This window comes from Cervus elaphus, chromosome 7, assembly GCF_910594005.1.
Source record: "Cervus elaphus chromosome 7, mCerEla1.1, whole genome shotgun sequence".
Taxonomy (NCBI): Eukaryota; Metazoa; Chordata; class Mammalia; order Artiodactyla; family Cervidae; genus Cervus; species Cervus elaphus.
Window position 1 is genome coordinate 27382107 of NC_057821.1, and position 16945 is coordinate 27399051.

Genomic DNA, 16945 nt, shown 5'->3' on the forward strand with positions numbered 1-16945 from the left:
TACTGGAGAATGGAGGGTCTAATGTACAGTTTCTGGAAAGACTTGGGAAATAGGTGGATTATTTAAATAATTAACTCAAGACTGATTTAAATATTTTCTATTGTTCTTTAGTTTTACCTCAAGAATCTGTGAGTAAGTTTTCTTTTCGTTTCAAAATCTGATTTGTAAGAGCTCTATATAAACTGAGAGGAGATAAAATCATGTGAACTGAATTGCAGCCTAGAAAATTTAGTGAATCTGTGATTTTAAAATGTTGTTCTGGAGACTTCCCTGGTGATCCACTGGTTAAGACTCTGCACTTTCACTGCAGGGGACACAGGTTCGATCCCTGGTCAAGGAATTAAGATCTTGCATGCCATGCAGCACAGTAAAAAAAATTTTTTAATAAAAAAAAAATTTTTTTAATCTGGTTTATAGGGCTCCTATACTAGGCAGAGCTAATCTCCCTGTCTTATCTGTTCCCTGCTTTGTCAGAGTGACCAGGATTGAGGCTCACAATTCTCCACCTTCTCTTTCATTAATTATCTTACCTATGTCATATAAAATGCCACCTGTAGATGTATTTTGTTTGAACAGCATAGCATTATTTTAAGTTTTGTATTTTGTGTTTTTAAATAGGGTGTGCATTTTTCAAATGGCCAAAATCCCCATAACTAACATTCATAATTCATGAGAACTGCTGGCTCCTAACAGCAACTAAGTTTGTGATACCCACAAAGATAACCAGTATTGTGATTTCTGTCCAGTATGGAAAATTTAGCACTTTCTAAGAGAACTAATCCTGACATTTTCATTAAGAAGAGTAACTATTCTCAAACCACAATCTTAATTTTAAAGAAGCACATAGTAGTACTTAGGCAAGATACTCATCTCATCATTTTTTAGCTACTTCTCCACTCTGAAAGTCAGTAAGTGGTTATCTTTCACTGTCCTACTTATTATCTTCACCTAGACAAGGCCACAAAACTCTCAGTTTAAAATTTTCCTGTCCTCATTATTCTACAGTACTTTAGGTCAAGAATAGAAAATATATGATATGCATGCCATCTCTGTTCACACTTTTGCCTGTGGCAGACTTCAATAATGGGTCATAGTTCTCTTTCCTGCTCATTCCTGCTCAGCCCATATGCAACCTAAAATTCTCCTAATCTCCAGGGAGTTGCTACTTATAATTAGCATACAACTTAAATGCGTTTGTCATTCTTAACAATATATGTATTTTTAAACTACCTTTATTTGGTAGTGGGCATGACATGTTACTTCAATTTATACCATTTCGAAAACTGACATCTCTTTCCAAATGCTGAAGTAGATCTCATCGTTTATGGAAAAAGCTATTATTTCCCATCTAACATAAAAAACAAACAAAAACAGAGTCATAAATATGCAAATGAAAACGAAGATTTACTATATAGCACTGAGGATTATAGCCATTATCTTGTAATAACTTTTAATGGAGCATAATATGTAAAATACTGAGTCACTATGCCATACACCTGAAACTAATGTATTTTAAATCAACTGTACCTCAATAAGTATAGTTGGGCTTCCTTGGTGGCTCAAACAGTAAAGCATCTACCCGCAATGCGGGAGACCTGGGTTCAATCCCTGGGTCAGGAAGATCCCCTGGAGAAGTAAATGACAATCCACTCCAGTACTCTTGCCTGGAAAATTCCACAGACAGAGGAGCCTGGCATGATACAGTCAATGGGATCACAAAGAGTTGTACATGACTGAGCAACTTCACTTTATACTTCAATAAAAAAAGAAAAAGAAATTGTAAACTTTGCAACTCACAATATTTCCTACTAAATATAATTGTTTAAATAAGACTTCAGCACTCAAACAGTGATAAGCAAAGAGAAATGAAAATAAATAAAAAACAAAGAGCTAAATAGGTTAAAAAAAAAAAAGGACAAGGTGAGGAAACTAATAGGGAGCAAGAATATCAGTGAAAATCTCTAAAACAGGAAAGTTAAAGACCAAAGTAGGTTCTAAGTCCAAGTGATAATTTTATATATATGCAAAACCTTGGGAATTCCATGAGAAAATTAACTCATTTCATTAAAAAAAAAAACTGGGTTCAGTAAAGAGACTTTTGGCATCTGAAAATAAGATGGGTTTTTCAAGCCAGAAACAATAGTTAAGAGACTGCAAGGTAACTAAGGAAAACAAAAGGATAGTTTTTTAAGAGTAAAATCACACAGATTAATAAATCAGAAAAACACACTGAAATGCTCATAATTATGTCCTGTCACCAACATTCAGAACTTTCTAAATGACAGTAAGAAATAAAAGAGAGAAGCAAGAAAGTAGAAGAAAAGTAAAATAAAGCAAAATACCTTAAATGCAGTGAAAACTATTTTGCAAAAGAATTTCATTCCTTATAGTCATTGAATATTTCTTTCCATAACATTTCTATTAGAACTTTTCAGCTTTCCTATCCATTATTACGCTTCCTTTTTCACTGCAACATTGCAATGTAAGTAAGACAGGAGATATGATTTCCATTTTAAAGATTAGAAAATTTATGTTTCAAAGGTTTAGTGACTTACCCAGTCAAAGAGCTAGAAAGTAGCAAAGCCAGGACTCTCTAACATAGGATCTTTAACCTCAAGGGTATTTGTACCTCATGCCCTCTGAAAGTCTAAATCTAAGTGGGATTATATTTGTCAATTTTCTTTCTCTTTTGGTCAAACAGCATTTATTTCTCAAAGTTCTTGTCAATTTTCATCATAGGTGATACAAATGACTTAAAAGCAACACCAGAACCTCTATGTAAGTTTCCCCTCAACTCAGTTGTTTCCATTTTTACAAAGTGCCTACTACTGTGGGACTGGGCTGGGGGGAGGGGGGAGTGCCTACTATTAGGGGGTTACGGGGGAGGTAGTTGAGGCACATAAAGATGGAAGAAAGAGAACAATTACTCATTATTTTATTGCTCTCCTTTACTGGTATGAGGAACTTGATGTTGATTTCAGGATGCCCCTAAGTAACTAATGGTTTTCTTATTTTGCAAAGTGGAAATTCCGCTAATAAAAAATAAAGTAATTAGCCAAAAAGTAAAATAAAATCCCCAGTTTGATGGGGTTATTTGGCAAAAACAAACTTTCAGAAGGATCTGACAGCAAGACAACTACAAAAATTGAGAATACAAAAAATAATTGGAGAGAATATGATCTTATTGTATTCCTAAGGGAAAGGGTTGGGGGGAAATGCAGATTCACCCTCTCACTGCCCTCCATGTAAATCTGATATGTAGTAAATGCTTATTCTGAAGCTCCATGAAATGTACATTCTTCAGTCAAACTTGTTTATGTTTACATTTTAGCTGGCACTGTAGGACCCATAAGTAAGTTCTTTTTCTGTATTTTAATCCTCCTGTGTTTTGCATCATTTTACTGTTAGAATATGTAAGACACTCCTATCCCTGGATGTTTTTAACCCCGCCTGCACAACTTGTTAATTCTTTTCTCTTTATTCTCTAATATTATCTTAACTAGCTAGGTTCCTCTGTGAGGAAGTACTGTCAGTTTTAATTATATAAAAATTCTGAGATTCGGTGGCAGAGGGAAGTGTTAGAAAAGTGTTAGAAAAAGTGTTAGAAAAGTGTTAGAAAAAGTGTTAGAAAAGTGTTAGAAATCCCAGTAACACTCAGAGGACGAAGATAGTGAGTTCCAACCGGCTGACCTAGGATACCCAGGATATTGTTGACAGTTGTGTGGAATTTATATGCCCTGCTATTATCAAAGAGTAAATCTGGAAGAAGTGTCCAGATAGCATTTTAAATGATACAGCCAAACATTTCTGGTAGAAGCACTAGGGGAGAATAAAGAGTGAGGATGAGTGAGAGGCAGTTGATTTAGAAATGAAAAAAAAAAAAAAAAACGGTAAAAGGTAAAAATGTACAAATGCTCTGAAATTTTACCAGTCCTTTATGGCCTTGCTGTATAAAGTGAGTCCAAGGACCTGTGTTGGCATCACCTTGGAGTTTATGACAAATGCAGAGTATCAGCCTAACACCCATTCTCAGAACTATTAAATCAGAATCTGCTTTTGAACAATATCCCCAAGTGATTTGTGTGCACAGTAAAGTTTAGAACTATTGCTTTACAAAGTTTCAATCCTTTTGCATTTGGAAAGGAAATAAAAAGTTGAGTGTACTTGACCTAAGTTTAACTAGTTCCTCTATCTCTAAAGATTCTCCACACAAAGAGTATCCTTAAAGCCAATAATAAGAAAGATGAAACTCAGAGAGGTTTGATTAATTTCCTAACACATCTCTATCCATCACTCCTGAAGATGTTCAGAACTTGAGCACTTGGGCAGTGCCAGCCCTGAAGGGAGGAGGAAGAACAACAATTTGAGGAGTTAGGGCTCATGGCAAATCACATCCTGTGTCTACTCCTCCTGGAGCGTTTATGCACATGAAACATGATTAAGATAATCAAAATTCAAACTTCAAGCATAAATATTGGAGAGGTGCCACAGAAGTGCACCTAGGAGGTATAGAGGGGTACATGTGTATGTGTGTAAAGAAAGAGAAGGCTATTATTGCTAAGCATGGGTATCTCATGCCTCAATCTCTTTAGCCTCCAACTATACCTGTGAATGTCTTGAGTCTATCTAGAAGTTTCTATTCCCTCTTAGACACTAAGATATTGAAGATGAAGTTAATCTGTCGAATAAGGGAACCAAGGTCACTTAAAAGAGACAGAAATTTCCACTTCCTCCGAGGTTATGGTTTCTAGCTAAACAAGTTCAAATTAGCCCAGCTGGAGGAAGGACAACGGCCTGTAATCTACAGAGCTACAAATAAGGCACCCACTGGGGAAGGAACACTGACCACTGCACCCTTGCAGCTCCAGCTGCCAGAGCCAGTAGTCCTGGGATCCTCCAAGATGGAGAATGAAGAATAAACTTCATTTACTTTTCCAGGGAAGTGGAAATTTTGGTACTGGTGTCTATACTTCTGATGTTTTCCCAGAAATAATTTCAATGAAAATTGTATTTTCCTATGCCAAAGAACCATTCTAATTAGTTCTGTCTTGTTTTTCTTATATTTTAGCTGGAACTATTGGCCCAATAAGTGAGTTCCTTTTCTGTTTCCTAATTCTGACACCCTTTAGTCTTCTGTGGGATAGGGGACCCTCTCTTTACCCTGTTTCCATTTCTGCATCTCTAGGCTTTCCCAGTCATGCTTCTTGATTGCATTTCAATCTCCTGATGCCTAAGCTATCAGAAATAGATACCCTGAATTGTAACTGAGTTTAAGACAAGGGAAAGCCAAATAATTTATATTTAAAATAATGACCAGGAAAAAAGTATCTGAGTTATGATCAAAATAATCAAAACTGTTATTTATGGGCTTTTCCTAAATTGAGGGAAGAACTACAAGAAAAACAGGTAGTTCTAGGAGAAGGCAAAAGAATAAGCATGGTGAAGACAAAGGAAGAGATGGTGATGAAAAAAAGATAAAGGAACTGACATCTACCAATTCCTAAATAGTCAGAATCCTTTGAGACAGCTGAAAGGTAGAGAAAAGAGGAAAACAGAAGAGGGAAAGGGATGAGGGTGAAGGAGAAGAGATAATGACCTTCAGACTAGGTTCTATACATTCTTCTCTGCCATAGACTTATCACTTAAGATGAATGCTGAAAGATTTGATCCAGTGGGTGGATTATGGGTCTTCCTGGGTTCTTAAAAATAATATTAGTGGCATAAGAATTCAGTTAGTATCAAACCACACCAATTTCCTTCCTCTCTATATTTCAGTGCAATTCACAGCACCTATTCGTAAGTACTGAACTTGCTTATCTATTCTGTTTCCTTTGACGTCTGACCTACAGGTCTTTAGAACTGATCTGCCCTTTTTCTTGATATCATGCTTCTTGACTCCCCTAGTATTCCTATCACAGTTTCCAAAAAAGCTCTGAATGAAGTAGAGCTTCTATGGGCTAATGTAAGAAAGTAGAAAAGAAAAGGACCCTCTTAGAAGCAGTCCTAATGCTGTCAGCAAGGGAAGGTTCACTTTTCAAATAGTAAGTCCCTAAAGGAATGAGGAAAAAAAGAAAAAATTGTAAGAAAATAAAAAGGCATTACAAATTAGTGGGAATGAGTCTTTCCAAATCCTCTAAAGAGTTTCGATCATCACTGAAAAGGGAAGGCCTCCATTCCTGTAGGTCTCCTAGGTTGTGCAACAGGAACCCTATCCAAGTACTGCCATACACACAACCTTTGATCTCCCTGGGATTTTCATTATGACACTCCCTCTCGAGTAAGTGTTGGAGAATGGGTATCTTTCACAGTTGTGCAACATACTGATTTCTCTCTCTCTCTCTCTGTGTTTCTCAGCTGGAGGTACAGGACCTATCAGTAAGTTTGCTGTCTAATTCTTCACTGTAAAGCATTTTAATTGCCTTCAGTATATTAAAGATCCTCCCTTGGATTCCATGTTGGAACTTCAGGGGTTTGGGGGGTCCACATTTTCTTGACCTTTCAATTTTCTTCTACAAGCATTTTCGCAAGTCATGAATGATTCTGTGAATGTACATTCCACTGCTAAATACAAGCTATAAAGTAAAAGACAAACACTTGTAGATTTCCAAAGACTTGTCAACATCATACAAAGGACTTTTAAGACCAGAATGAGATGAAGTGAAATGAAACAAGGGAGAAAGGAAGATAACCAAGTTTAAACGGAGAAGGATTTTTCCAGTCCTCTACAGAGATTTTAATGGACCACCAGGGTAATCTCTCTTTACTACTTACCCTCTCAGTGGATCCATTAGATGAGGAGCTCTTATATGTAATAGATTTTTCTTACCATTCCAGCAAGAAAGGCAACAGCCCCACTACCCAGCTGCAGCTTTCCCCAAGTTTGGTGGTACAGAGTCTTACTAGGGAATGCAAACCAGAACCTGAAAGCACCTCCTCAGTTTTTTTCACTTCTTTTCTTCTTTTTTATTCTTTTATAGAACTCTCTCAAAAGACCATCGGTAAGTCACTTAAGTCTCAAATTATAACACCATTTAATCCTTTATAATGCTTAAAACATCAGTCTATTTTTATTTCAATGATTCATGCCCACAGTCTCCAGGACCAAGTGTTTCCACTGCCTCATTATCCCACCCGGAATTCCTAAAGGCTAGATTCAACCAGGTTCTGCAATAAAAGATGTTAACTATGAAGCTGAAAAACAAGTTTAAAAAAAAAAAAGTCCCCTAAGAATGGTCTTCTGTGAGCTGTTCCCACTTTAGTACATAATCTAGCTCTTTAAAACCAATATGTAATAAAAATTTAGAACATAGCTTCTAAACTTCTTGCTTTCTGTGCATGTAATCTTTCATTATATAATCTTCATTTTGTTTAAAAAAAAAAAAAAAGAAATTTTCAGATTCTTTTCATTTCTAACTACTCTGAAAAGTTCTCTCCAGGATAGGTAGGTTCTATTTCACCAACTTTTAGCAACTTGCCCTGTTGCATTTTTCCATAGAAACATTATAAATAATGGTTAGGCTTCAAGATACAATTATCCATCATTATATGCTTATAAACAAGAGCAAACAGTCATAGCTTCACACACTGGATTATAGTATTCCTAGCAAAAACTGAAAATATTTTTAAATTATAAAATTAAAGAAATATGATTTTAGGTTCCTCTATGCTCATTTGACAAAATGAATATGAGTCTTGTATTTGTATCTAGTCACATTCTTTGAATGATTCGTATAATGCTTTATGACTTTTCTAAATTTCAAATGCATTATGTTGTTAGATTCAACGGTGGTGGGTAAGGCAGATATTATACCCATTCCTCTTCTGCTATAGTAATCTTGACAATGGTCTGTGCAGATGTCTAAAGAGATCCCATAAGAAAATCCCTAAACACATGGGCACTACACTCAAGGAAGCCCAAAGTCATGGCTTTCTAATAGGTATTTATAGTTCTCCCAGTTCAGATGCAGTTCACTGTTCAAGGATCATTCTTGTGTAAAACCAATGTTGCCAAGTAACATGGCAGATTTACAATCTTTATCAGGTCACCAAAGGATCAGAGCTAGAAAATCAACTGAAGGCTAAATTCTCATTAAAACTGAAGACTTTGTTGACCCTTTGTCCACAGACACTAAAACTAATCAAGGCAGTCTTTGACCCTTTATCAGTTCCCAGTAAGCTGGAAGCTGTGAGAAGACAGGACTTCTATCTTCCTACCCTAATACCTACTCCTAGAACATATTAGCTGGTCAGAAATACTTTAGTACAGGGTGGTCCCTTGAAAAAGCAATATCTTCTGTTACTGACAGGAAAGAAAAGTATAAACTTTCACATTTCTTTTCTGTCTCCTTGGTTGACAAGGATCCTAGGAAACCCTCACCTCAGGCTGAATTGCAGTATATTTGAACATCCCTTTTTTGTTCTATAGTTAACCAAGCTCCCGGATGTTCTCATTACTGATACAACTTCCTCTACCATACTCTACCCCTCCAAGTCTCATCCCTAAATAAAATTCATTAAAAGATGTATTCTTCATCCGAACACCTATACTCATTTGTCAATTTGGATTTCTTTTTAGTGCAAACTCCAGGACCTGTTGGTAAGTTGCCCATATGTATGTGTATATATACATATATATTAATAAGATGCATATGTACATTAATAAGGTACATATATTCCACTCTTACATATTACTCAAATTAATAACAGTGATAATTATAATAGTGATAATAGTGGTTTGTCAATAATTATTAGAGAACCATTCCAAAGAAAAGATGCAACAGAATCTAGGGGAGGATGATGTAAGAAATGATGAAGAAGACAATAGAAAGATGGCTCAGAGAAGGATAAAAAATGATGTGAAGAAAAAAAAAATGAGGCAAATGGAGAGAAGAGAATATAATTAAGATTTTACCTTAAACACTTGGAAAGGCAACAATGAAGTGGTTATCTTGCCAACTAAAACAAGGTTACAAATCTCCTAGAGGAAGATGCGATTCTTATGGAAAGGCTATAGTCCAACAGCAGTGCAGTAAAAAATATTTGATCTTGAAAACTGGGATTTAGTTATTCCAGAGAAACCGTTTTCATTGCTCTCCTTTGGAAAACATCAATGGTACACATGTGTTTTTCATGTTTAACAAGTACAATAATTTATGTTTATTTCTGTTTTTAGTACAATATACTGGACCCAGTGGTAAGTCCCTTACCTATTTCTTTCCTCTGGTGTTCTGCAATGTCTAAAGGGCCTGTTTTCTGTCTTAAATGTATCTATTGCCAGAAAGATAGTGGTTTTAGACATGTGTTCATGCTTCCCAATTTCTACCTGCCTAGAATTTTCCAGGGCTATTTTTTATAGAGAAGGAATAAGAAAATTCCCTCAATAATGATCAGTAATGGCTTCTAAAACAATATAAAATTTTCTAATGTGACAGAAGAAGAATAGTAAGGATGACTTTCCAGTTCTGAAGTGCTTTGTAGTTTATAAGGGCCTACTCAAAGATAATGGAGACAATGTAAAGACAATGAGAAAAGGCAGGCAATATTTGAAAATAAATGTAAAAGAGGGAAAAGACAATCAAATGTAAACAGAAAGAGGCCTTACCAGATTCCTTCTAGTTTCTAGGAATATTGCTCAGGATCTAGTCTACCCTGGGATCCCTCATCTTTTCCCCCAAGACCTTTTTCTTTCTCAAGTCCCATCCTGCCCAATCACCCCAAACAACCCTCAACACACACACACACACACACACACACACACACACATGAGCTCAGGGGAACAGGATATGACAGTAGTTGGGCTGCAATTACAGGAACTGACAGATTCATCAGGTACCTACAAACCACAAGTAGAAGAAAGTGGAAGGTTAAGTTTGTACTGCAGCTAGAAAGAGCAAAGCTGGTGTCAAAATCTGGAGTGTCAAAACCAATCCCATGTGATAGAAAAATTTTAGTATGGAAATTAAGTGATAGCATCCCCAAGTTCAAGCCAAATAGGAAAAAATTATCAGAAAGCAAGTCGGGTGTACTCAGACATTACTTCAACTAGCTGAGCTTCTATCATGTATCAGAAACTGATGTGCCCCGGGGATAAAGTCATGAATAAGAGAGAGAAAGATGTGGTTGACCTCTGTTGCTGTGGAGTTTACAGTCCTCCAGGATGTCTTGGAAAAAGGAACTCAAAATGTGGTGACTACAGGCGATCTCCCACACAATCATACTATGACTGCTGAAATGGATGTTACCTGCCCTAAATGCTTCTTGTTGTGGATGAATACCAGCCATCATTTACTGACTGTTCCCCTAAATCAAGGCTGCCTTTCTCAGTACTTTTTATTATCACCAAGACTTACAGTCTTGAAAGTTCTCATAATTCTTATAAGGGGGAAAAATCCTAAATCAGTTCACCTCAGAGGATCCCACTGTGGCTAAAGGAAGGGCTCCATTGGTCCAAGTCCCCTAATGGTCACGTGTGCCAGAGAATCTATATAGGTACATCAATTCCCTTTCCCTTCTTTTTCTCCCTGCTTAATCCCTCTCCCTATGTGTAAACACTTTTAAATACATAGCAATGTTTAAATGAATTATATTGCTACATTCATTCCTTCCTAAGCTTTCCCCAAGATTACCCATGATTTGGAGAATGCACAAAACACATTGATTAATTTTTTAATTAACAAAAACAAGTGCTTCAAATGGGACTAGGAAAGAGAAGCATTTGGAAGAAGACTTTTCAAATCAATTAAAACATTAGGAAAGAAAAAGACTAGTGAAGATAAGAATGGCAAAAGTACACAGAAGTGCAGAAGCACAAGTTTAAGTTTATCAACATCTGAAAGTGTTTCTTCTATTTACAAGACCCAAAAGGGATGGAAAGGATGGCCACTTTTCTGCCCCAGGCAGGAGATACAGACCTGAGAATACAAAGAACAGGGGTGGGTGCTTAAGCCCAGACCCTCAGCTAACAGGCAGGTTTCAGAGTTCCCTGCATCCTCTCTGCAGTTACTCTTTTTAAGCCCATAATGTGAGAACTGAGTTCTCTTGATTCTACAAACTAATTTCTGCTTTTTTTTCCTTCCATTTTTCCACCAGCTGAAACTTCAGAAATGACCTGTAAGTTCCATGCCTGTTCTTATAGTTGCTTTCAGCTTCCTCCCAGGTCTCGGTATAGAAATTTACGTTTCCCAGTCCCTTGCTCTTTCCACTATCTAGCTGCACCTCACCCCAAGAATAAATGAATTGAGGGGACTACAATCCCACTTAATAACCCAAAATACATAATGTAATATACACGTATATGTAACATATATTATGGGCTTCTCTGGTGGCTCAGACAGTAAAGAATCCACCTGCAGTGCAGAAGACTCAGGTTCAATCCCAGTAGGGAATATCGCCTAGAGCAGGGGATAGTAACCCACTCCAGTATTCTTACCTGGAGAATTCCATGGACAGAGAATCCTGGCAGGCTACAGTCCATGGGATCACAAAGAGTCAGAAACAACTGAGCAACTAACACATCAGTTCAGTTCAGTTCAGTCGCTCAGTCATGTCTGACTCCTCACAACCCCATGAATCGCAGCACGCCAGGCCTCCCTGTCCATCACCAACTCCCAGAGTTCACCCAAACTCACATCCATCGAGTCGGTGATGCCATTCAGCCATTTCATCCTCTGTCGTCCCCTTCCCCTCCTGCTCCCAATCCCTCCCAGCATCAGGGTCTTTTCCAATGAGTCTACTCTTCGCATGAGATGGCCAAAGTATTGGAGTTTCAGCTTCAACATCAGTCCCTCCAATGAACACCCAGGACTGATCTCCTTTAGGATGGACTGGTTGGATCTCCTTGCAGTCCAAGGGACTCTCAAGAGTCTTCTCCAACACCACAGTTCAAAAGCACCAATTCTTTTGCACTCAGCTTTCTTTATAGTCCAACTCTCACATCCATACATGACCACAGGAAAAATCATAGCCTTGACTATATGGACCTTTGTTGGCAAAGTAATGTCTCTGCTTTTTAATATGCTATCTAGGTTGGTCATAACTTTCCTTCCAAGGAGTAAGCGTCTTTTAATTTCATGGCTGCAATCAGACATCTGCACTGATTTTGGAGCCCAAAAAAATAAAGTCTGACACTGTTTCCACTGTTTCCCCATCTATTTCCCATGAAGTGACAGGACTGAATGCCATGATCTTCGTTTTCTGAATGTTGAGGTTTAAGCCAACTTTTTCACTCTCCTCTTTCACTTTCATCAAGAAGCTTTTTAGTTCCTCTTCACTTTCTGCCATAAGGGTGGTGTCATCTGCATATCTGAGGTTATTGATATTTCTTCTGGCAATCTTGATTACAGCTTGTGCTTCATCAGCCTGGCATTTCTCATGATATAGTGTGCATGTAAGTTAAATAAGCAGGGTGACAATATACAGCCTTGATGTACTCCCTTTCCTATTTGGAACCAGTCTGTTGTTCCATGTCCAGTTCTAACTGTTGCTTCCTGACCTGCATATAGATTTCTCAAGAGGCAGGTCAGGTGGTCTGGTATTCCCATCTCTTTCAGAATTTTCCACAGTTTATTGTGATCCACACAGTCTAAGGCTTTGGCATAGTCAATAAAGCAAAAATAGATGTTTTTCTGGAACTCTCTTGTTTTTTCAATGATCCAGCAAATGTTGGCAATTTGATCTCTGGTTCCTCTGCCTTTTCTAAAACCAGCTTGAACATCTGGAAGTTCACGGTTCACATATTGCTGAAGCCTGGTTTGGAGAATTTTGGGCATTACTTTACTAGCGTGTGAGATGAGTGCAATTGCACAGTAGTTTGAGCATTCTTTGGCATTTCCTTTCTTTCGGATTGGAATGAACACTGACCTTTTCCAGTTCTGTGGCCACTGCTGAGTTTTCCAAATTTGTTGGCATACTGAGTGCAGCACTTTCACAGCATCGTCTTTCAGGATTTGAAATAGCTCAACTGGAATTCCATCACCTCCACTAGCTTTCTTCATAGTGATGCTTTCTAAGGCCCACTTGACTTCACATTCCAGGATGTCTGGCTCTAGGTGAGTGATCACACCATCGTGATCATCTGGGTCGTGAAGATCTTTTTTGTACAGTTCTGTGTATTCTTGCCACCTCTTCTTAATATCTTCTGCTAACCCTAACGGTCCATACCATTTCTGTCCTTTATTGAACCCATTGTTGCATGAAATATTCCCTTGGTATCTCTAATTTTCTTGAAGAGATCTCTAGTCTTGCCCATTCTGTTGTTTTCCTCTATTTCTTTGCACTGACCACTGAGGAAGGCTTTCTTGTCTCTGCTTGCTATTCTTTGGAACTCTGAATTCAAATGGGAATATCTTTCCTTTTCTCCTTTGCTTTTCGCTTCTCTTCACAGCTATTTGTAAGGCCTCCTCAGGCAGCCATTTTGCTTTTTTGCATTTCTAACACATACACACATACATACACACATACATTATATACAAATATATACATATATAAAGTGTATATATATATAATATTATATTTTAAAATGGAGGAAACTATCTGAAGTTTACTGTGACTTGTCAGTAAGAGAGGGAGTATATTTACATGAGTGAAGGAGACCTTGAGAAGGCTGAAGAAAAAGGAAGAAAAATAGTAAAGGCAATACAGTTTAAATTACCTACACCACTGTAAGATTTTAAGTAGTTGACCAGCCACTGCAAAAAGGGAAGAGATAAGTCATCTCCCTTTCCTGCAGCCTCCCAGACTAAGCAGAAGGCAGAATCCTACAATTCAACCTACAAGGTATGATGGCAATTGTATTCCCCACCACAGTGTGCTACAACACCTACAAGGATTTGATTCTATCTCCACAGATATTTCGGATACTCTCTCTCAGAATAGTAAGAGGAAAACTAGTTCTTATTTCATCAGCCTTTACACCCTGATTTCTCTCTTTGCTTTTCAGCTTCAAGATCATCCTGTAAGTTTGAATATCGCCCTTTCCAAAGGAACTCAGTTGTCTCCAGCAGTATCTAACAGATTTACCTGAACCAAAATTTATACATCCTTATTGGGATTGCAATAACTTAAAGCTCCCACTTCCTTGACCTTTTATTTTTCCATTATTCAGAATTCCACTTAGTTATTAACAAGTTTCCAGAATGTTCACTGAGTCATATAAAAATAAAGAACAGAAAAAAAATTTCTCCATGGTTCTAAAGATTGTTAGTTAGGGACTTTCCATGCAGAAGGGAAAAATGAGTGAGAGAAAAAGATACAGATAATATTTCTATTTTCCTGCTAGGTCATTTATATCAGCAATTAGTAAATTGTTTATTTTTCTGCTGTGTACTTATCAAGGTCCAGAAATGTCTATTGGAACTTGAGTTCTGGTATAGGAATTTGAAATTCCTATTTTATTTTCCCTTTTGCTTCTCCATTAACCAGTATTCCATCAACTGATTATAATTTTTCTGGAAAGTTCAAATGTCTGGTCAGAAAAACTTTTTCTGTCTCTGACAGAAAAAAATGAACAGAAGAGTAGACAAGAAATGAGTAATAAAAAAAATATCTCTGCTTGTTTTCAGCGGGATCAACTCCTCATGCAGTCAGTAAGTCTGTTTGATTGTTTGCCCCAGAGTTTAACTGATTTCTAATGGGGTCCAAAAGTCTTTACCTGGCCATACTGAAATACAAAGGGCTTGAGGTACATCTTGTTCTCTTGCAACCTGGCTATCAAAATGCCTCTGGGTTATTTTGACCAGGAAAGGTCTGACACTACTAATTTACGTAAAAATGAAGAGGGGAGAAAAAAGTTTTGCTTAGTTATAAAGACCAACAAAAGAATACCTACAGACAATGAAAAAATGACGGGAGAGAAAAGAGGGGATAAGAAGTTTCTAAGACAGTTTTCATTTGGACCTCCTGCCCTACTTAGTCTGTTTTTCCAAGTTTGAATTCCAAGATACTTGAGGAAACTTCCCTGACCATACAGGTATTTCAAAGATTAGAAGTAGCTGTTTCCTTCATGTCTCACATTCATATTTTCAGTAAGTCTATCAGCTTTTTAATAACTCTGTGGGGGGAAAAAAAAAACTCCACTGATTCATGTAAAAAATAAAGAGCAGAGAGGAAAGCTTCCCAGCAGTTAAAAATGATATGCTACAAGGGACTTCACAAAATGAAAAACATATTGAATGGGGAAAAAGTAGGGGGAAAGATAAAAATTTTCTCGATTGTATTTTCTAGATGGACCAGCTCCACAAGCCCTCAGTAAGTCACTCCATGTTTCTTCCACTGAGGGGTCCTATTTCTCCTTTCCCCAGTTATGCTGGAATTTCTGGGCATAGGGTACATCCTGCTTTAACTAATCGCTTATCCTCTCATGGTCAAAATTCCATTGTTATAAATGATTTTTTGAAAAGTCCAAATCCTGCTGACTTATATTAAAAGCAAATAAAGACCAAAGGTAACATTTTTTCCTACTATTATAATGACCTATCACGAAGGAACTCTCTTTAAAAAAGAAATACAGTGGGAGAGAAAAGAGTTGTGATGATATTTTTCTGTCTTTCAGCTTGTCCACCTTCAATGCTCAGGGGTAAGTTTCATCCATTTTTCCACTATTTCCTATTGTAATTGTTCTCTAGAAGGCCTAAGGACCAGACCCTGTCCTCCTCATTTCTAACTCTGTGTAGAAACCTGAGACTCATAGCTCTCAATTCCCTCTGCCTTCTGCTCATCCAACTTCTTTCTCTGAGAAGTCAACTTATATTTACTTAATTGCAAACATGTATTTACCTTGCATCTCCTATGTGATCAGAACTATATAAGTGCTTTAATTATTAATACTTTACACTATTTAATTCTTAGAGTAACTCCACTGACCTCTCTGTAAAGACTAAGAAACTGAGGCCACAATCTGGCCCAAGAATACATAGTCATAGAACCATAATTTAAACAAAGAGCTATGGGACAAATAAGCTTTTCCCCTACACAAATATAATTCCTTAAAAAGAAAGTTGTTTTTTTCAAACAAATATCCACTGATATCTGACTTGTTTTTTAGGTCTGCCCCTGGCACCCATAAGTAAGTATAACATCTCTCTCTCTACTTTGGTTATGTTTGGTCTTCAAAGTCTGAGGGACTTTTTTCTGTTATAGTGATTTGATTTTCTGATTGCTCTCTTATTTTCTTATTACTCAGCTTCCCCTACATTATTTTATGGGCATTATTATTAAGGGCTTCCCTCATGGCTCAGTCAGTAAAGAGTCTGCCTGCAATGTGAGAGAACCATGTTGATCCCTGGGTCAGGAAGATCCCCTGGAGAAGGAAATTGCAACCCACTCCAGTATTCTAGCCTGGAGAATCCCATGGAGAGAGGAGCCTGATGGGCTACTGTCCATGGGGTCACAAAGATTCAGACATGACTACTTGAGTGACTAATACTTTCCCTTACATTATACATAATTTAAGAAAATACTGATTAGGGACTTCCCTGGCAATCTAGTGGTTAAGACTCTGTGCTCCCAGTGCAGGGAGCAGGGGTTCAGTCCCTGGTTGGGGAACTATCCTGCATGCCATGTGGTACAGCCAGAACAAAAAGGAGTAAGGTAGCATTTGTCAACAAAAAAACTGAATATTATGAAATAACAGAGGTAGGCAGATTTTTTTGAGAGAGAAGGAAGTCCAAAATGATGTTTAAATGGAGACAGACTTTTGAGTGTTCCCTCAAAGAATACATTGCTATCCAAAACAGAAATATCCAGCTATCTTTGCCTGGCACTGTACCCAAAGTTGTTCAGATCCAGTATATGAAGAAGACTTTTGATAAAACCCTGCCTTGACTTCATAATTAAGTCAACACTGCTTAATCTCATATCTAAGTTTGCACTACAACTGCTTTCTAAGGCCATTTGCAATGCTTTCTTCTTATTCCCACCCAAGTTCTCCCCTCACAGACACAGACAGAAT

At 37.4% G+C, this 16945-nt stretch overlaps 1 protein-coding gene across 1 annotated transcript in view; it reads left to right on the forward strand.

The window, feature by feature from the left end:
* The window catches only part of TSBP1 (testis expressed basic protein 1), a 64657-nt gene that overhangs the window by 12914 nt on the left and 34798 nt on the right, over window positions 1–16945 (forward strand). Inside the window, exons 10-23 of the mRNA XM_043906929.1 lie at window positions 112–132; window positions 2740–2778; window positions 3332–3352; window positions 5069–5089; window positions 5776–5796; window positions 6355–6375; window positions 6978–6998; window positions 8576–8596; window positions 9173–9193; window positions 11089–11109; window positions 14559–14582; window positions 15220–15243; window positions 15548–15571; window positions 16040–16060. Coding sequence (XP_043762864.1) covers window positions 112–132; window positions 2740–2778; window positions 3332–3352; window positions 5069–5089; window positions 5776–5796; window positions 6355–6375; window positions 6978–6998; window positions 8576–8596; window positions 9173–9193; window positions 11089–11109; window positions 14559–14582; window positions 15220–15243; window positions 15548–15571; window positions 16040–16060 — 321 coding nt within the window. The remainder of the gene's footprint in view (window positions 1–111; window positions 133–2739; window positions 2779–3331; window positions 3353–5068; window positions 5090–5775; window positions 5797–6354; window positions 6376–6977; window positions 6999–8575; window positions 8597–9172; window positions 9194–11088; window positions 11110–14558; window positions 14583–15219; window positions 15244–15547; window positions 15572–16039; window positions 16061–16945) is intronic.